The sequence below is a fragment of the Heloderma suspectum genome, chromosome 4 (assembly GCF_057233095.1).
Source record: "Heloderma suspectum isolate Gila_16-S chromosome 4, 16-S_ref, whole genome shotgun sequence".
Taxonomy (NCBI): domain Eukaryota; kingdom Metazoa; phylum Chordata; class Lepidosauria; order Squamata; family Helodermatidae; genus Heloderma; species Heloderma suspectum.
In genome coordinates, this window is record NC_139461.1 from 167,110,398 (window position 1) to 167,132,012 (window position 21,615).

A 21,615-nucleotide genomic window follows, 5' to 3' on the forward strand; every position below is an offset into this window, starting at 1 on the left:
CAGTTTGGAGAATGCCCTTCCTAAGCTGATGCATGCTCATGTTCTAGCAGGCATCATCTAATAACAATGTATGCTGCTTATTTCAGAACTCTTGTTTTTACCCATACGCAAACCTGATTGACTGACAAACTCTTATGATCAGTTAAGATTCCTTTAATTGGGAACAGCCCTACTGATGATGTGCCATGTGAGTCCACTCCATTTTTCTTTCTTTTGCTCTCCCTGTTCAAGATGAGTGGGTGTCACTAACTGAGCCATCCTTTTGCTTGGCCTTTTACATTGTGGGGGAAGGGATGTTTGAGAAGCTGGACCTCCTTGATGCCTCTCTCAGTTGCTCTGTGTCGAGCCTCTCAGTGAAGAGGCACACGATCGCACTCACCCTTCATGTTTCCAGGGACTCTATTGTCCTAGGCTTGTTGTCTTATTACTCATAGGTCTTTATTCTAATAAAGGACACAAATGCTGGGTGCAATCCCATTGCACATAGGTTGTACAACACAGAGCTTCTGCTGAATAGGTAAATGGAGAACGGAATGAGGCATTTTAAGCCACATGCCCGGAGTAGACAAGACATGGTGCAACGGGGTTGAATGCAGCTGCTCCAGTAGGAGGGTGGTTAACACTCTGCAAAGCCAAACATCTGTAATGTCCGATGCATCAATGCAAAGTCAAGAGGTGGGGGAGATGTATTAGTGGTCTGTGGATGGCCTGCCTAGATACAAACTTCATTACAATCACTTTTTCTCTTAGAGATGCACACCTTCAAAAAATGTAGTTGCCCCCACACCCATCCCATCCTGGATGGGACTGCTGTTCTCTGAAGAGTTCGAGGGCAGGACTACAGGGAGGAGGGTGCGTAGGCATAAGAACATAAGCAGGTCCATGCTGGATCAGACCAAAGGCCTCTCACATCCAGCGTTCTGTCCCCACAGTGCCAACCAGATGCCTATGAGGAACCTGTAAGCAGGGCATAGGCCCAGTGGCACCCTCCCGCCCATGTTCCCCGGCAACTGGTGTACACAGGCAGACTTGGTGTTCCCACTCCTAGTGAGGCCAAAAGTGCTCTTTAGATTGACAGTTTTTATGATCTTCCTGGTTGCATAGCACCACCATCACCCTAGTAAGGATGCCAGTGTTCATTTCATCTCATAGTGGTCAGTGTATTGGAAAATGTACAAGCCAGGAAAAACCCATGCACTCAGTCCATCCATGGTAGCATCTCCCAAGCTTTAGAATTCCTTTCCTCCTGCAGTTTGCCAAAATCCTGAGCCTGTGAGCATCTTCTGGTGATAACTTTTTGTTTTATTTAGAGGCTGAGAATGTTTGAGTCATATGTGTATAATTTACTTTTAAGTCTCATTTTGTTCATTTTCTTTTGGGGAAGTTTACCTGCCATGAACCTTTGACAATACGGAAGGTTACGAATCAAATTACTAATCAGGGTTGGAGCGGCTCTAGAGAAGGCTTCCCCAACCAGGGTCTCTCCATAGGCACTGTAGTTTTGAGTACAGTGCCTAACATCACTGACCGTTGGCCACACTGGCTTGGGCTGATGGAAGCTGTAGTCCAAAACATCTTGGAGAACTCTGCTCTAGACCAGGGGCAGCCAATCTGTTGCCTCCAGATGTTTTGGATACGAGTCCCATAAGATCATTTAGCATGGTCAATGGTCAGAAATGATTAGATTTGTACTCCTAAACTTCTCAAGGGCACCAGGTTGCCCACTGCTGTTCTGAAACCTTGTTCTGCAACTAGTTTTGCCAGAGGTGAAGGAAGATGGTGGAACAGGCCTTCTTCCTGAGGTGAATTGTCAACAGGTCTCGTTGCCATAACTACTGCTCCCCCTACCTCGCTTGCTTCTGGATTGACAAATGGGGGCCTGCGCAAGCAGTCATTTTTTGCCCTAGGTCTCTAGTTGCTGCATCATTCCATGCAGTCTCTTGGGACAGATTTGCCCTCATGCTGTGTGGCTTTTGGCTGAACTTTAGCTGGAATTATACAGAGTTGTGTCCGTATAATTTCTAGAGGGCTCAAATCTACATGGGATCCATATCATGTGCTCTAGAAGCCCTGCCCCCTAATTCCAGATGTATGGGGCAAGCTCTAGCTATTAAAAGCTATTCTTAAATGTATTACTACTCAGGCATATTCCAGGACAAAGGCTGGCACCTGCATGGTATAATGACTAGATCAAGACTAGGGAGACCTGGGTTCAAATCCCCATTCAGTCATGAAGCTCACCACTTCTCAAACAAATGTGCCTCATGGGGTTTTAAAAACTGGAGTGGGGGAGAACTTCCATGAGCTCCTCAGAGGGATATAAATAAATAAAAGATTTGATACAAAATGTCTTCTTATTAAAACTATGCCCTGCTCGATGCCCAGTCTCTACTGCAGGTCATATTCTGGAGAACGCCAGGATTAAAGAGCTTTGCTACTTGTATTTTAAACTTACTTGATACCTTTCCATGACTAAAGCTTAGCGCAAAAGAAAGAGGGGTGGTGCTGGAGGCAGGAAAGGAAGTCAGGCCAGGCTTACCTCTAGGGAGGCTTTGTGGAATGCTTCAGATACGTAAAGTTCTGGTCCGCCCCCGGCAAGTATACCTGAAAAAGACAATGGGCTGTGCATTGAGAGAGGGCAAACTGCCTTTTGGGAGAAAGCAAGAGGCCACAGGAGTTTGTGATGTACCAGTGTAGACATTTAAACTTGATGCTGCAGGGAAATGCTAGCATTCAGTCAGGGAACAAAGTTATCTAGAAGGTATTTGCAAAATACTCTGTCCTGGAAGCTTGTAAAAAGATGCTGGAGGATGTACACTTGCCAGAGAATATTTTAGGGCAAGCCTCTGGCAGTACTTTTCCTGGTAGGTCATGAGAAGCTCTGGGGAGGGTGCCAGGGTGAACACCGACTGGGGGCAACTGCAGCCACTGGGCTTTCCTGAAGCGTGACAGACCTTGCTGGCTGCCTGTTACAGAGCCACTTCTAGCAGAAGAAAGGCAGGTGGCGGCCAGGAGCGGTCTGTGGCTAGGGTCCCCTGCAGGGTGTGTAGTAGGCTCCTATTTCTCCAGTTCAGAGCAGCAGGGGCTGGATCTCTGGAGCAGCCCTCGAGGGCTGGTCGTATGCTGATGGTCTAAGCCACAGATGGGCTCTTGGCTGCTCTCTGTGTGACCCACAGAGCCCAGGAAGACCGGCCAGCTTTTCTCCAGCACCCAGCTGATCTGCCATGGGCAGGGGGCGGGGGGCACAGACCAGATCCATGTTTCCTTGCTGCTAATACAGATATGGAACAGCATCGCTGGCAGGTGAGGAAGAGGCTTCACTCCCAGTGAGCCTGATGCAGAGATCTCAGCATCCACACTGCTGCTGAGTTGATGACTGCACGCTGACGGATCACACGAACTGGACACTGCCTACCTGGCACGGGCCTTCACTGTCTCTGCCAGGTGCACAGGCAGACCAGAGCGGGGGGGTGGGGGGCTTTTGAGGTCTGTGCGAACAGGAACCAATAGTTTGAAATGGGTTTTAGTACTTTGGGCTGTTTTTACAGCGTGTTGTGTATTTTATGAACTTTTTGTGCAAGCTGCTTTGAATTTTGTAAGCCACTTTGATAAAGGTAGAGATAAACAACAGGGATGTAGAAGATGTGCTGAGGAGAATGTGACTGCAAATAAGAAAGGAATGCCAAGTGGAGCATGGAAGCCACATGCATTCCTTGAGAACAAGCACAGCCATGCCAGCATGTCTTCACAGTGACTATGCCTAGACACTTGTTTTTATGTTTTAAAATAAAATATGAAGATCTCAGGAATCCACGTTGCTAACCTCCAGAGTGCCCAAGATTGAGCTGGCTTTTAAAAACATTTAACTTTTTTAAAGCAGGTGCCAGTTTCTATGCATAGACTTGTGGAAGACACAAGGTTGAGGCTGGCTAAGCAATAAACGGGTATTCGATCCCCGCTCCAGGAACAGGCATCCAGGGCCCATGCATGGGGGGCGGGGAGAGAAACTACACTTTTCTGGATCTTGTGCAGTTAAACTAGGATGTGTAGTTTGAGAGACAGAAACATGTGTGCTTCACAATGTAACGTGCTCTCTCAAAAACGACTAGCCCCAGAATTCCTTGTGCACAGGCAGGAGGGAGGAACAAAGAACCATAATCGCTGATCCAGGGACACTGGGCAGTACCAGCTCCAGGGCTTTGCAGGCCCTTGGGCAAGGCGCCCTCAGTGCCCCTCTCCGCCAGTGAGTCGACCTCCTGACTGCCATTGTCAGCAGCTGCTCTGGCCCCTCCTCTTCTTTCTCCTCATTGCTGCCCCTTGCTTGCTTGACAGGCAGAGGGCCAGGGAGCAAGCAGGCCGTGCCTGTACTGCGCTCTCTTCTCACCACCACCACCACTGTAGGGGCCAGAGCAAGAGGCAGGTAAAAAAGCAGGTTGCATTGGTGAGAAGGAGGAGCAAATCCTGGGGGTGCTTGTCAGTGGGCCCCTGCTGGGGTGTGGGCCCTTGGCAGGTGCCTGACCATGCCTACTCTTGACGCCGGCCCTGACAGTGGGAGTCAGTGCTGCTGCCAACCCAAATGGTACAAAAGAGTCAGCGAGTTTTGTAGGACTTTTCTTCAGGCTAGATGTTATATTAAGTAAAAATAGCATAAGGTATATGTGTATGGGTGGGGTGGGGGTGGGGGTGGGGTGGGGGTGGGGGTGGGGTGGGGGTGGGGGTGGGGTGGGGGTGGGGTGAGGGAACTGTGGGCCATGATGTAATTTCAAGAAATATAGAGAACTTCAGAATTAAAACCGAAACTGTTCTTTCATGACTTGAGAGTGTATGTACGGGATAGGATCATGCTGTGTATGTGGTAGCCCCCTCCCGCCCGCCCCTGCCCCAGCGCTTAGGCCCTGCAAGAACCCTTCTGGACTAACCTGGCAGGCTGGCATGTTCAGGGCTGAAGAGATCCCTCAGCCCCATTCGTTGTAACTTCTCCTTCAGGCTAAAGCTGTCCTCCATCTGGAAACGGGGCAGATGTACCGAGAGGGAGACCTTCTTCAGGGAGTTCATCCAGGCTTCCAACTTCTCTGCCGTCAGTTCCTGTTCCACTTGTGCCAGGCGTGTGCCCATAAAGGGCAGGATGAGCACCATCGTAATATCATCTCCTTTGTAGGGCAGCTCCAGCACCTGCACATTGGCGCTTGCAATGGAGCCGTAGCGGAACGTAGCTTCCTGATACATGGTAGGCACCTGGCAGGGCTCAGAAGCAGCTTTGTAAAATGGCTCCACCTTTGTGTTTTCAAGACGGAACTTTGATTTCCAGTGGCCCTGGATCAATGCATCAAAAGAAAACAGAACAATCAGACAAAAGCTGTCAGATATCTGGACTGGCCAGTGCAATTCACTTTGGCCCCAATTCCCACCTGTACCACCCAAGCTCATGCCTATCAGGGAGGTATGAATCCAAAAAAGTTACCCCACATAACTCTGTGACACTGCCACTAATATATTGCTTCTTTGTCCCAGAATGCTAAGTGTAACCTGATACCATTACCTCAAACCACTAGATTTTTGCTTGCTTGTTCAGTCATTCAGTCGTGTCCGACTCTTCATGACCTCATGGACCATAGCATGCCAGGCCTTCCTGTCCTCCGCTCTCTCCCGGAGTGTGCTCAAGTCCATATTCATTGCATCAGTCATGCTATCTAGCCATCTCATCCCCTGCCATCCCCTTCTCCTTTTGCCTTCAGTCTTTCCCAGCATCAGGGTCTTTTCCAGGGAGTTTTCTCTTCGCATTAGGTGGCCAATATTACACAATTTGGCTTCAATTGACTTTTTCCCATCATACCACCTAAAAATAACCTCTGGCTTTGGTAAAATAAAGACTAGCCTTGTCCTCTTTACTTCTGCTCTCTGTCTACCCTGGAGCCTGTGGGCTGCTCCCTGAGCAAGAAGCAGATCTGAGTTACAGCCACCCGTCATGTTTTCAGAAATGGGAGCCAGCCATTGCTTCTTTGATGCAGAATGCTAGGTGTAATCTGATGCCTGCAACACCTATATATTTATTTGTTTGTTTGTTTGTTTGTTTATTTATTATTTAATTTATTAATCGCCCATCTGGCTGGTCACCCAGCCACTCTGGGCAATGTATAACATACAATAAAACAATACAATTCTACAATAAAAACATTTTCTAAAATACCCTAATCCACCCCAAATGCCTGCCTGAACAGCCACGTTTTTAATGCACAACGGAAGCTCATTAAAGAGGGAGTATGACGGAGTTCCCTAGGGAGGGAGTTCCACAGAGTGGGGGCCACTACAGAAAAGGCCCTCTCCCTCGTCCCCACCAATCTAGCTGTCCTGGCTGATGGGACAGAGAGAAGGCCATCCAAGGCTGAGCTTGTTAAGCGGCCTGTCTGGTGCTGCTGGAGGCGCTCCTTAAGATAGGCTGGGCCGGAACCATATAGGGTTTTAAAGGTAAAAACCAACACCTTGAATTTGGCCCGGAAAACAACTGGTAACCAGTGTCAATACCTACCATTCAATCCTACAGAATGTTTAGACAGAAAAACATCCTACAACTCCCAGCACTGCTGGCTGGGGAATGCTGGGAGTTGTAGGACTTTTTTTTCCTGTCGAAACCTGCATAGGATTGCACCCTAATTCTAAACCGTAGATCTCATCAACATAACATCAAACCGAACTTTTGGACTGTTCTGTTTCTTCCCCCAATCCTTGCTTTTTGTATCAACTAGTCTGATCAAGAGTTCTGAAGAACTCAAAGACCTGGACAATCTTTTGTGGCATTTGGGTTGGTCCTAATAAAGGAATTGCCTAGCTGAGGAGCTTCTACACAAAGGCATCCAAAGATTTGTGTGAAAGATCCACCCTAGTTATACCCTTTCTACTCTGATTATGGGATGGTGGATAACACAGGTTAAGAATTAATTAATTCACAAACAAGATTTGGACACAGAAATTCATCTTCTCCCATCCGATCCTACTCATAAGTACAATGATGTCTCGCAAAGTTGGGCAGGCAAGCAATCCCTCGCAACTGGCTCATCCTTTATTCCTCTGCAGGCCAGCTACAGTCCTGACATTGGCTGGGAGAGAGGCGCAAACCTGAGGGAGGTGTGTAGAAGAGTCATTAGGCACCAGGGCCCAAGCATGGCATGTGGGGGTGAATATATTTTACTTGCCCCCACACAGAGGTCCAGTGGCGGGAAGGCATCCTGGGTTGCAAGCTCGAAGAAAGGAAGAGGCTACATTGTAGGTGATGCTTGAGCATGTTTGTGCAACCATTTCCTTGTATCTAGATGGGGTGTCTAAATCTTGTAACATATGGTGAGACTCACAGCAGCAGCAGCTGGACCAGGCCCACCTCGAAAACAGCATGAGAGAAAGAGGTTTAATGGGATACTAGTTTCATGTCACTTGAGAGAGATGAGGAGGTAAGCCTCCCTCTGTGATATGCTCTCTCAAGGACAACAAGTCCCTGAGTTCCTGAGTTCCCGCAGGTATTGTTTTTATTATTATTCATATTATTAAAAATATGTCTTGGACACCTTTCAGGGCAGGCGTCCTCCCAAGGTGATGTACAACAATAAAACACATCATAAAAAACTGTTGTGGTATTAACAATGATAAAAACACCATAAAAACAGTATGAACTCAATAAAAACATCAACAACAGCAAACATATCAAGGGAAGGCTAGAGTAAAATAGTGTACTTTCAGGCCCTTCTTAAAAGCCTACAGTGATGGGGCCTGGCGAACACCCAACGGCAACTTATTCCAGATGTGTGGGGCCACTGCAGAAAAGGCCCTCTCTCGTGTGGTTGTCCACCTAACTGCTGTCACAGGTGGGCAAATGGGAAGGGCCTCTTTTGCTGATCTTAAACAGCAGGCAGGCTGATATGGGTGATGGTGGTACTTCAAATAATTTGGTCCCAAACTGTTTAAGGCTTTAAAGGTCAAAACCAGGACTTTAAATTGGGCTCAGAAACACACTGGTAACCAACGCAGCTGCCACAGTATATGACCGAATCACCTCGCCCCCACTAACAACTCAGGCAGCCGCATTCTGCACAAGCTGAAGTTTCTGATCTATCTTCAAAGGCAGCCCCGTGTACAACACATTATAGTAGTCCAGCCTGGATGTCACTAGTACGTGGATAACTGAGGCAAGGTCCATCATCTCCAGATGGGGCTGCAGCTGGGATACCAGTCTAAGCTGGTAAAACACACTCCTGGACACCGCAGCCACTTCGGCTGTTAGCACAGAGCCCAGGAGGACTCCCAGACTGCTCACTTGGTCTTTCAGGGGGAGTGCAACCCCGTCTAAGACCAGTTGTAAATCTCCATCCAAAGTAGTTGGTTTCCCAACCCACAGTACCTCCCTCTTGTCTGGATTAAGTTTCAGCTAGTTTACCTCATCCACCACAAACTGCCTCCAGACACGACTTCAACAGCCTCCCTGGGATGTGCAGATGGAAATAAGAGGTAGAGCTGAGTATCATCTGCATACTGATGACACTTCAGCCCAACCTCCTGAGGACTTCCCCCAGCAGTTTCATGTTAAAAAGCATGGGGGACAGAATGGAATTTTGCGGCACCCCACAGGGTAGTGGCCATGGGATGGAGCAGAGGTCCTCCCGCCCCACCTTTTGAGACTGCTCCTTCAGGAAGGACCAGAACCACTTTAAAACTGTGCCTCCCAAGCCCAATCCAGATAAACGATCCAAAAGGATACCATGGTTGATGGTATCAAAACCTGCTGAGAGGTCCAGAAGAACCAACAGGGTTGCACTCTCGCCATCCATTTCCCAGCATAAGTCATCAACTAGGTTGACTAAGGCTGTTCCCATCCCATAACCAGGTCTGAAACATGATTGGAATGGATCTAAATAATCAGTATCATCCAACACTGCTTGGACTTGTGAGGCCACCACATACTCCAGCACCTTGCCCAAGAATGGCAAATCTGATGCCAGGCAGTAGTTATCCAAAACCATAGGATCTAGATTTGGTTTCTTCAACATGGGCCTCACCACTGCCTCTTTCAAAATTGCCAGGACCTTACCGTCCCTCAAGGAGGCATTTACTACCTCAGAAGTCCAGGTATCCAGCCTAGCTCTGGCAGATTTCACAAGCCAGGATGGGCAAGGATCTAAAGAGCAAGTAGTAGGCCTCAGTCCTCCAAGCAGTTTGTCCACATCCTTAGGATGCGCAAGCTGAAAGGTATCCATAGCATGACAAGATGGTGTACTAGCTCCATCCACCTCAGACTCTGTCAAAGCAACGGAATCCAAGTCAACATGAATATGAGCAACTTTATCTGCAAAATGGGACAAGCACCATAACAATCAGGGACACTGAGACCCCAGGGATATAGCAGTCAGTACCACTGATTCCCAGGCCACAGAAGAAAGGTGGATAATTAAGGGTCAAAACAGACATTGCTTAAAAGGTGTAGCTAGCAGCTACGTCTTTTTTTTCCTTTATCTTTTTTATTTTTACTGTGGAGTAGGCACAGAGGCCCCAATCCAGATCAGGCTCATAGCAGGAGAGGGGGGAGTTAAAGCCTGCCTACCCCGCATGCTAGGGTCCCAATCCAGAACAGCCCCCTGAACCTACTCTAGAGCAAAATGAAAAAAGCAATGTCTGTTTCGGCCCCAAGGTATGTCTCCAGTATCCAGACTGCACAGAGTGTATTGCTTGATCTTAGGATCAAGAACAGTGTCTAAAAACCATTTGTCACTCATGTATAATTAATTTAAATATATGCCATGCTGCAGGGTCTGGCTATAAATACAAGTCAGGCAGCCAGAAACATACATAACTTAAATAAAGGGACCTAAAAAACCTAAGGAGCACCAGTCAATCCTCCAATTTTTTAAAATGGTCAAGGCCTTTTGTTGTGCAGGTGGGAAGAAGGTCTATTACAAATTTGTACCAGGCTCAGAGAAATTATGCTTATTAATCACAAGGTGAAGCTGAAGCACAGGTGGCTTGGACATCATCCATCTGGCACATTTCTCCATGCCTTGACATATAAGTGACCAAAAGGCAGTCCTCAACCCTACGGAATAGGGACTACAGAATGGGTACAGGAGCATAGTGGTCAGAGTGCAACATGGGAAGATGGAGACCAGGGCCGTGTTTCCATGACAACGGAAGGAGAAGTGAATGGACAAGTACCAGATTTTTTAAAAAGAATCACCTTTGCTGCACTTTGGTCCATGCAGGGCAGGTACTCTGCACCAGTAAAAATCGCTTCACAGAACATACTTCCGTGTGTGTGTGTGAACATCATCTGACTGGCGGGGGCTGCTCAACCAATAAGAGAGGCTCCCCACACCACTCTCCCCCCGTTCCCGTTCCCCCTGAAAGTCCAGATGCACCTGCATTTCAGAAGCAAGCCTCATTGAGCACAATGGGAGTTACTTTTGAGTACACACATATGCTTGTGCTGGGAAAGGGAGGGGAGAACACAAAGATGGGAAATCAGCCCCATTTTAACTGCAGGATCTCTATAACAAAGGGTTGAAGTAGCTATTTCCGAAGACAACCAAACAAAGGAGAATTGGAGCCTTGAGACAGCGCGTTACTGCACTTGGGAATTGGGCTTTAAACCGTGCCATGTCAATTGAGGGGGAATCTCTGTAAGTTCTGATGTAGGCATTCAAAGGGCAAGCCTCATTCAACACAATGGGAGTTACTTCTGAGGAGACATTAATTGGTTTGTGCAGGGATGGGAACCACACAGGAAACACCCCTTTACCAGGGTCACGGTGAAAGGCACACCCCTGGGCAGGGCTAGCATACCCGAGGTCAGTGCAGGGGTTGGGGCACACAGGAACTATACCGGGGAGAGCCTGACTTTAGGAAAATAATCAGATTTTCAGCCGTCTCAGAAAATCCGGTTTTTCTCTGATAAGCTCCAGGGTAACTGCTGGATGGCTACAACGTCATGTACCCTAATAACTTCAACATGCAGCCAGCTCAGAGTAAATCACTCGTGGAGACACCCCCGCCCCCCAGCAATCCCACAGAAGTAGCCAATTACGTTGTGCTAGTGGGCAGCAAAGATAAAGAATTGCTGGAGCAAAACACCTAGATTTTACAGTTATTATATATTCATGCATAAACTACTTTTCCCATAGTGGCTAGTTTTGTTGTTCCTGTTCCAGCCCTTTTGTTCAGTTTTGTGGAGCCAGCATCAACCTGGGCTGGGTTTAAGAGAAGAATTTTCTCTTCCTATTGACATCTCTGCTCTCCTATGTGAGTGGGTCTCTATCCACCTTTCATCAATTTCTCTCTCCCTCTCTCTCCCTCTCTCTCTCTCTCTCTCTCTCTCACACACACACACACACACACACTGTATTTTCCATACCTTAAAGAAAATGGTGTTGACTAGTACCAAAACAGTGCTATCATCAATGCCTCCTTGTGGGATCACCTCCGTGATGCGCTTCTCAGTTTTATTTGCCACCCAATCGTTAATGAGTGACCTTGAGAACTCTGGCTTCTCCTAAAAAAACAGGCAATACATAGAAAACAGAATTTTTTTCACCAACCTCACTGAAGGAGCATACAATAACAAAAGAGGAGGAAAATGTGATGTCACCAAATGCAGAGGAGAATCTGAAATTGTACGTGACAACTTATGCAGGGCACAATCCTATCCAGATAGTCGCCAACCTCTGAAATTGGAGGCTGCTGACTGTCTTATGCAGGGCAGCTGGAGCACGGAGGGATACTCTCCTCCACGCTCTGGGTGCCCTATATTTTTGCCTAGATGGGCAATTTCATCTAAAAGTGGTTTTGGGAGTGAGGAGGTGAGGGGGAGGTGAGGGGCCTGGAGATCAGATAGCAAGCTGAGTAAAGCAGCGTCCACGGTCTCCTCCCTTCCCTGCCACTGGAACTGCCCCCTTTCCCATGTCTCCGCGCTCCGTTTCCGTTTCCTACAAGGAGTGGGGAGGGGACCATGGTTTCCAGGCTTCCACCTGGGTTCCCAGAAACCGAACAATCCTATGGCCCTCTAGACAGTGTCTAGTGGCCATAGGACTGCTCCCTTAGGAATTCTGTCCTCTAATTTACTTAAGGACTCGAATCCTTCCCACTTAGTGCTGCTGAAATTCCTCCGCAACAGTCCTACATCATCATCTCTCATCCCCTGGGCTTTAAAGTGGGGACAGAATTTCTCTCTATAGAGAACAATTGCAACTGAAGACAAAAACAACACCTTATTTAGAAAAATAACTGGCTGGGCCATGTGACTGAGAGTTGTGTGAACTGACCACAGTTGTCAACCAAGCAGAATTTTAAAGGCCAGTAAAATCTAGCCTCTTGAATCTAGCTGAAGAATTAAACTGAAGGATTAAAAAGCCAGGAAAAATCTAGGAGGGCCATTTTTGCTATGTCATAAATAGCACTCGTATGCACGCTACAGCATTATGCGGCAAGTGACTGCATTTATAAGTGTACTGCACATACATGGCACTGTGAATGTGAATATGAACACTGTACCGCTTGCTATGTGAAGATCCACCCCTCAGTGTAGTGTAGAGTGGCCACTTATGCATCACCCGAAAAACAGGACAAAAGAGGACATCAAGTTTGCATTGCATATATATAAATGTAAATTTAGAGATAATAACTATAATGTAGGTAGAAATTCATAAATCCCACCATAGGGAGGCAGACTGGCCAGGTGCGCTGTGTGCCTGTGCTGTCTGCTCTCCAGCTGCTAGCGGTTGACGGGCAGCCTCAAGGCCCGTCGCTCTCCTTATGGCCTTTTGACTAAAACCAGAGTTGGTATTTGCAGCTTATCAAATGGAGGACACCGTCAAACCAAAGATTGTCCTTTGACAGCTTTTCAGATAGAGGACCATCTGCTGGAAAGTAGGACACCTGGCCACCCTAATGTAGCATGTCACCGTCAAGTTGGCTGGCATCATTTTTCAGGGGGACTCTTATGAAATTGCATGTGTCTCAGTCTCTCAAGTATCTCACCTCATAGGGCATCTCTACACCAGCCTAAAATCCTGCATTTAAAACAGGTCTTTCTGCTTCTGTTTCAAATGCAGGATCACAATGACTCCCTTTTTCATCTGCTTCCTTTCCACCCACCCCCTTCCCCCTCCTTCTCCCCGTATCTGAGTCTTCCATTATCTTTCATTGATCTCACTCCTCTTCTTGCCGCTTTTCCTCTTTTCACGGAGGGAACTCAAGCGGAACACAACAGGGTAATTTGATAGCTCATTATCTGCGATCTATTTAAAAACGGAACAAAGGGCATTTAGTGCAGGAGACGCCCTGGAGGGTCACGGCATCATGTAAAGAGCCCACAAACTTCCATGAGGGTGCAATCTCAATCGCAGGATAAAAGCTCAGTGTGAAGGAGCCCATAGAATCACCAGCCAGAATACAGCAAAGGCCAAGGACCTCCTACCCAGTCTAGGAACTAGTCCATTTCTGATCCCACATAGTTTCTCCCCAGGCAGCTCAGTGATTGGGGCTGCTCCCCCACTGAAGCCTGGCAGACAGACTGAGGGGGGGAATGCAGGATTCTACAGGGCAGCTGGACAGACTTCTTATAGGAAAGGGAGAGCTGTTTTCAGAAAGAAAAGTCACTATGTAAATACTCAACACTTAAAAAAAAATATGGAACTAGTCCACTGTTGCATCCTGTGGAGGTTTGAGGCCTACAGAGGCAAAGGGAAAAATGGTCAGGCTTAAGAGGCCTGGAGTTTTCTGTTGGGAGGGGTAACCCTGAGAGGAGTAGTTTAATTTCTCTGATCAAGTGTCAGTTTAATTTCTCCACATAAGTTTCATTTCTTCAGGTTTGAACCACCTTTGGTTTTGAGGGAGGAGGGTATATAAAGAGAGCAAGAAAGCCAGTAAGAAGAGAGAGACAGCCAGAGCCTGAAGTGAGAGTACAGTCTGAAGAGTGAGCAGGAAGAAGCAGCCTGGCAAAGTCTAAGGACAGTTAGGGCAAAGGAACTTGCGTTATGCAACTTTTCTTTTATTTTAATGCCTTTTGTTCACTCAGCTCTATTGTGTAAATACCTTTAGTTGTGATTTGTTTGCTTTAAATCGACTAATAAACTGTTGTGGTTAAACCCTGTGTCTAGAGTGTCAGTCACCCCACATCTACAGCCTATAAACCCCACTTTCTGGGAAGGGGAAGTTTAAAAGAAGAAAGTGAGGCTCTTAAGGTGGCAAGAGATCCTTAAAGAGTTGCTCAAGGGGTCCAGGTCATAAGGGGAACCCTGACACATTCAAATCCAGAAGGTGGTGGTGGTGGGAAATTCAGCTCATCCACAGCAAGAAAACACTCCGCCAACTATTTTATCTACATCAGTATGCACCCTACAATCAGGAATGCTTTACAACAAAAGAAACTTTAAAATATATTCACAGGTCTTAGCGCCAGCAGTCCAATATGTTTAAGACTCACTTGGAAGTTCAAAGGCAAGAGTTTAGCTCCATAAACCACTTCACTAATATTCTGGTAGGTTTCATTGAAGACTAGTGACTTCTCCCCAAAGAGGCGGTTGGCCGACACCAACTCTGAGGATTTGTTGAGTTTCTTGTAAAGTCGGCAGTTCAGTTTGGCAAAGAAGAAATGGACCTGATCTGATGTCTTCGCTGAAAAGGTGTCAAACTGAAAAACCTGGAGGAACAGAGCAATGAGTAAGGCAACTGGAGAACAGGCAGGAAAGGTGAATGGCATCTGCTTTTGGGTCTCAGGAACTCAAATACATTGCATAGTCTTGGCTACAGCTGCTATGTGGCAGGCCCAGTTAATGGAGTCACACTGGAGCAGGAAAGGATATGGTTGTAGATTACAATGGCACATTGTAATGTTTTCTCTGTGTGTGTGCTGGGGGGTGGGGGGAGCAGCTGGGAGAGTCTAAAGCTGGACACATCGTTGGAGGCCAGAGTCCTGGTGTGCAGGAAAAGTAGCTAAGCCAGAAAGGTGATTTGCAAATGGGTTTAGGAAGTCTAGAAAATTAAATGTGTGTTGAATACATTTCAGTGAATAGCAATCTCCAGATTTGACTTTAAATCCATTACACCTCTGGCTAGGGGTCTATGAGTGTGACAGCGCTGGTAGGTGTTGTCAGAAGAGACAGGGAAGGACAATTCCCTAGGAAGTTCTTCTGTGCAAGCCCCATTGAAACAAACAGGAGCCAAGCAAGACCACTGAATAGCCCATATTGCAGAGATATATGGGGCCCCAGAATGAGATACACCAGTTCTCCTGAGATGGCCCGGATAAATCACCATGATCCAGAGCCATAAGGACAAGAAGCTTCCTTTATTTTTTTTGGCAATTTAAAGCTTGGAATTTAGATTTTCAGAACCTTAACTTGAATATAAAGACCAAGAAGGGTGGGGAGTGTGTGTGTGTGTGTGTGTGTGTGTGTGGAGAGGATCCTACCTGGGCTGTACAATAGATTTACTAGCATGACCAGTTTTAATAAGAAATGTACCTACTGTCAGACCAGGGCAAATACAGAGAATATAAGACAGCATTATTTGCAGTAGTGGTGCAAAAGTACATTTCTCCTTTCAAACAGATGCCCTAGCAGGGAGATAATTTATTGTGGAAAAATACTGAGATAACAGTAAGAGTTGCTGTTCTGTGACATTCTTACTTTGCAATGACCTCTGATTTTAAAACAAACACACTGAACTTGATTGGTGAAGATGAACAAGCCCTGCCTGCCGTGGGAGTGGAAGAGTCTGGCTCACTGGACCAAACACACCACCCCAGTTCCACATTACCGTCATTAGCTGCTGGAGGGTGTTGCCACAGGCCCCCAGCTTGGCCATGGCAAAGGCTGTGGAGATGCTGAGCGGTGACATGAAGATGTTCTCATCGGCATTCTTGGAGCTGGCCAGGTCTTTGTAGAAGAGGGCAGCAAAGCGGGAATTGGCCTTGGACAACTCCCAGACACGGGGATTGATAGCAGGGGGGATTTTCTCAGGCCCAGAGCCTGCACCCTCTTCTGGCTTCTTTTCAGGGCTGCGGTAGATGCACATTGGATTGACAGGGATATCCCTTGGCTTGGCAGTGCATACATCCTCCACTAAGCGGTGCTGTGGAGCTACAGCAGACCACATGCAGATGAGGAACAGGAACTGGAGCTGCATCTTCCTGTAAGCAAGGGGGGGGGGGTGAATACGGAAGAGATGCAGATTTTGCAGAGGAAAAGGCACACACACACAACTCCCCAGTGAAACAGCCAATCGCAACTTAAACACAGAGAATTCATGGTCACCAAAGAGTTTTCCTAGAGGGCCCCTTTGAGGAGCAAGTGAGGATTAGTGACCTGTTAGCAAGTCCACACCTCTTTTGCCCCAAGGTGGGCAGTTAGGGGCCCAGCCAACAGCGTCGGCCCAAGTGCCTCTTGTCCCCTAATATAGCTGAACATTTGGTCAATCAATTTGTCCTTGCAAGAGACAGCAAGTCAACTATATGGACCAGCCATCCTAAGGGGAAATAGTACATTGACCAAAGTTTCCTGTTAGCCTTTCTTCTTTTGCTACTAGCCCCACATACACTGCTAATCTGGAACTCAATAATTAAATTTCCCCACAATATAGGGTTTTTATATTTTTAATGGCAAGTCCACCTGGTTGCAAGAGGAATTTTTTTGGATGAGATGCAGTAAGGTGGTGATGATATGTATGGTTAACTCTAGGAATGTGGATGCCCTATTCAGTGACTGGTAACATGTCACTCTGTTCATGTGTCTTCCTTCCTTCACATCCCATCTTTTGCAATTCCATCTTTTTCTCCATCCCAGATCTAGCTGTGCTGGTTCTTCACATCATCGTCCTGTACCAGTTCCCACTCTGTTGAGACCCATGGCACTGCCACATGACATCTACTTTCTCTACCTTGTACCTAACCTCAAGTGGTTTCCCTGCCACTTCAGCCTAAGCTGGCTTACTTAACCAGGAAGGAATGGGTGGAAGGATATTATGGTTCTCCATTACACCTCTGGTTGGACCCTATCCTGCCATGATCAGCTTTCTTTCTCCAAAAAATGGCTAGACTAGTGTTACAGCACTTTGCATTGCCAAAGCCAATGTTAGGAATTAATTCCTTTGACATCAGAGGCCTAGTTCTCATTGATGGTGATAAACCTATGTCTAGGCTTGGGATGGACAAATCTGTCAATTTTTCTTTCTCTCAGTTCCGCATTTTTCCTTATATTTGTACGCGTTTTCATTCACATTTCTCCAATATATGTAGTTTTGCAATTTTGCCTAATATAGACATTTTTGCGAATAATTTTCCTTGATATGACGCATATTTGTATGTTATTTTCACTAATGTATGAATTTTTGTGCAGACATTTCTCTAATATATGTATTTTCAATGCAGTTTTTAAATCAGAGAACTGCACTGCAAAATTTGGAGAAGTTTGAATACCAAAGGATATCTCTTTCGGTTCGTATATTGGTTCAGGAAGCACAAATTAAGATTCACATTAAAATGCAAAGCACACAAAATTTCCCCCATCCCTAGCATGGACTATAGAGATTCAAGATGACTGAATGCTTCTCTATACAAAAATTTTTAAATCCCCCCCACATAAAGGCTGGGCTAGAATCTTTCCTCCCCACATGCTAGTTTTCTATGTGGATGGGGTATTGAAAAAAATTAGGAGCTTTGAATTCTGTGAGCTCCCGCATACACTCTAAAGTGCTACAGTACAGAAACAGGATAATCTTCTCAATGAGAATTAAGTCTGATTGCTGGTGAGTAAGCTCAACCTCTGTCGCTGAAATCAGATATGCAACCAAAATACCTCTGACATTTAGTATGGTGACTTTGTCTATTTGGCCATATCAACGGTCTCCTCATGTTTATTGCTATGGGCTTACCACCAATATGGAATAAAGGGCCTTACAAATGCTGGTATATTTTACAGATGGACCCTTAATGCTGCTGTACAGAGCTTCTGTGGCTATGATACCAAGGTAGGAATCAAGAAGCTCACTGTTAAAAGCTCACCTTTACCATAAGCTCGCTGGGTGGCCTTTGGCAAACTTTTTTTTCTCAGCTTTAGCACCGCACTCGCTAAAGCCATGGTGATCATGATACTATAATATATCCTACCACCTAGAGAAGCAAGGTTGATGGGTACTTGAGACAGGCTTTTTTGGTATAAGTAATGTAATTGTGGAACTCCCTCCTGAGGGAGGCAAGATTGGCTCCTTCCATATTTTGTTTTAGAAGGGCAGTAAAGACTCTTCCGTTCCATTGGGCTGTTAACTCTGTATAATGCTTTTTCTACCTTCAATTTAAGGCCACTCTCAAATGTGTGTGCTTTATTTATTTATTTTTGCTTCTGTATTCCTTGTGTATTCCTGTATTCCTTATGAAAAGTTTCAATCATATTTCTAACAGGCCAGCCATTTGGATTGAAAAATGCAGGGTGATCCATTCTCTTCCCTCACTTACTGTAACCTACAGGTCTATAAGGTTTTTCCCACCATCAGATGTCAGGCGGTGTAAGGGCCCTGTGGAGGAACAGGTCAGGAGGTGCAATCCTGTAACCTCTCTTGGTATTTGGACCCATTTCAGTCAATCCATTTTCATGCCTGGGTTTGTCACTGAAGCAGCATTGGATTATCTCTGTTGGCAGAGAGACAGAGGGAGTGCAACCCTCCTTGATCTCTCAGCATCTTTTGATACTACCAACCATAGTATTTTGTTGAATGGCTCTGCTGGTTGGGTGTCAGAGCCACGGAGGGGACTCTTCTGCTGATCCTCTTCCTGTCCGATTGCTCATGCAACATTTCCACCAGGGAAGCTCCTCCTCTTCCTTCCCCCGTCTGTTGGTGTTCCTCAGAATCCTGTTCTTGGTCTCCTGCTTTACTTTCTCTGTAGTTTCTCCTTGGATGACCTCATCAAATCCCACAGCTTTCAGTGCTGCGTACATGTTGCTGACAGCCAGCTGTACCTCTCTACCCAGTCTCACATCTCCACAAGCCTTGGATATCTCATTGCCATCTCAAACTCAGCCTGTCCGAGACCAAAGTACTTCTCTTGCCTCCCAAGCCTTCCTGTCTATATCCAACAAGGCCACCAGCGTCCACCATGTTGATCAGACACAGGGTCTCGGCTTCATCACTGAATCTGCTCCCCACTTTCAAATCAGTTGTCACTCTGCACAGCACTGCAAAAATCCCTCCATTTCTCTATCTCAGCTACAAACCTGCTCATGTTCTGGTCATCTTCTGCCCTGTTGAGTACTGCAAACTTTCTTCCTTCTATCTAGCCTTCCTCTTTCACAACTCAGTTCTCTCACATTTCTCTAGAGCTCCGCTGCCAAAACCATTAATGTCTCTTACTGATCAGACCATGTGATGCCCCTCCTCAGATCCTTTAACTGGCTCCCACTCCTTTTCTGTATCCGATCCAGACCCCTTGTCCTTTAAAGTGTTCCAAAGCCATGACCCGTTTGATCTCTCTCCTCTTGTTTCTCATTATGTCCCTGCTTGTGACCGTTACTCCTCCAACTCTATGTCTCTCAGCCAACCAAAGGCCTTTTGCTCCGTAAACAATTCCACCCACTCTCCCTGCTTTCCCTCCCTGAACACGCCTATGATGGCTCCTCTCTCTTGTCTTTCAAATTGCTCCTCAAAACCGATGTTTCATGCTTGGCCTTTAGCTGATCTCTTTAATACTAATTCATAACTATAACCACGCCTCCTGCTCTGCTTTGGATGGCCGTAAGCCTCTGAGTTTGGAGGCTTAGGCCATCCCCATAGGATTGCACCCTTAATGTCCTTATGTGTACACCTACATAGATGATGCATAGGACTATTTACACAATGGGAAAGGAGATTAGGCAGCCATTCTTCTGATCCCCTACACCAGAGCTTTCCAAACTTTTCATGTTGGTGACACACTTTTTAGACATGCATCATTTCATGACACGGTAATTCAGTTTTGCTAGCAAACCGGAGGTTAAACTAACCCGTTATAAGAGATACGGACACATACATAAATTGTAATATGAGATGTATGGGGATACAACATATCTCATGAAAACCTTTCATTTATATTTTTTTTAAATGTATGATTTGTAAGATAATAACATACATTGTTGTCATTCATGAGTAACAGTATGTAAATATGTGCAAGAATAACATCAATAACTTACCATTTTAATGGGATGTATGAGGGTGATGGGATGAACACAGCTTTTCAATATTTGGTGGAATATTAGATAAAGACACTCGCATTTAGTCATCAAGCATTTTTAAGCTTCCACGCTTCGGTGTCTTTAACTTTGCCATTGTTGAAAATAAAAGGCAGAAATCAAATCATAAGTGCCACGTGGTGGGTGGCTTGCTGTTTGCCACATTGGGTTTGGGAGGGTGGCCTCCCTTCAGCCAGCAGCAGGTGGGTTGACTGGGTGACAGCCTGCAGCTGCGCTCACCCGGGTGATTGGGAGCACACTGATTCTGAGGCTTCCAGCCTCCACTGAGCTCCCTTCCGACGGGCCAAGGTGGTCGACAGCCCACTCGGTGCAGTCCCAGTCCCAGGCGGCATTTCCGCCTGCCTGTTACTTTGGCCTGGCTGCGCAGTAGTGCGGTGCAGAAGTCTGCAAAGGGCACGCCCGAAACCACGCACGGCTGGTGGCCGTTGCCATTTCTCTGCACTGGCGTCAGCCAAGCTCAGGGCAGCACCTCCCTTCCCCTCTCTTCACCCCGCGCCTCTACCTTTCCGGGGAGCGCAGGCTTGAAGCTCCTCGCCTGCCCGGAGCAGCCCTCCCTGCTCTGGGGGCATCCAGCAGGCCATTGTTCTCCTCCGCTGCCCTGCAGCCGCACTGAGGATGCGGGGAAGCCTCTCGCCCGAGCTGATTGCAAATTGCTCAACTAATAGCTCCGCTAACTTCGAATTCTCCACACTCCTCGTGCAGCCAGCGTTACTACACTCCTCGCCGTACCGCTCCAACACTGCCAGTCACATGTGTCCTACGTCAAGATGCCACATGATCCTAAAGCAGCTAATGTTAAAGCACCTAAGCTGCTAAGCCTTAGCAGCTAAGCTGCTTTAACATTAGCTGCTTTAGGAAGTTCCGGGGGAGGGGCCAAGGGAAGCAAACGCGAGTAAGGGAGCTCCGCGGTGCCCTTCTGCACAACTTTCTGAATTTCGCGCGACACACCTACGCACTGCCGGCGACACACTAATGTGTCGCAACACACAGTTTGGAAAGCTCTGCCCTACACTAACTGCATAAATAATCTCAAATGTGTCTCCATAAACAGGGACTAGAAACTTGCTTTTTTAAGATTAGGAAAAATCCTTGAGTTTTAGGGAGATTCCTTGTGCAGGAGATAGAAGATGCTGTGAAAAATTCTACATATGCAGAGTTGTCGATGACAGCAGGCAAGGACACCATTCTCCGAGAAGTCTTATTCAGATAACACAAAATCTCTTTTCAGGCATCATACCTGAATAGTGTACAATGACCAAAGGAGGCAAACAAGGTTGCTTGTTAGCACCCCTTCTGTCCAGTCTTTACATTAATAATATTGTGAATGAGTTAAATTCCCCAGAGCACTTCCACCCACAATAGGCAA

At 46.6% G+C, this 21,615-nt stretch overlaps 1 protein-coding gene across 1 annotated transcript in view; it reads right to left on the reverse strand.

Moving 5' to 3' along the window:
- SERPINC1 (serpin family C member 1) overlaps positions 1–21,615 on the reverse strand; it is a 28,119-nt gene that overhangs the window by 4,219 nt on the left and 2,285 nt on the right. The window contains exons 2-6 of the mRNA XM_084851191.1: positions 15,790–16,162; positions 14,456–14,671; positions 11,387–11,524; positions 4,920–5,313; positions 2,540–2,604 (exon numbers count right to left, since the gene is read on the reverse strand). Coding sequence (XP_084707317.1) covers positions 2,540–2,604; positions 4,920–5,313; positions 11,387–11,524; positions 14,456–14,671; positions 15,790–16,158 — 1,182 coding nt within the window. The 5' untranslated portion in view covers positions 16,159–16,162. The remainder of the gene's footprint in view (positions 1–2,539; positions 2,605–4,919; positions 5,314–11,386; positions 11,525–14,455; positions 14,672–15,789; positions 16,163–21,615) is intronic.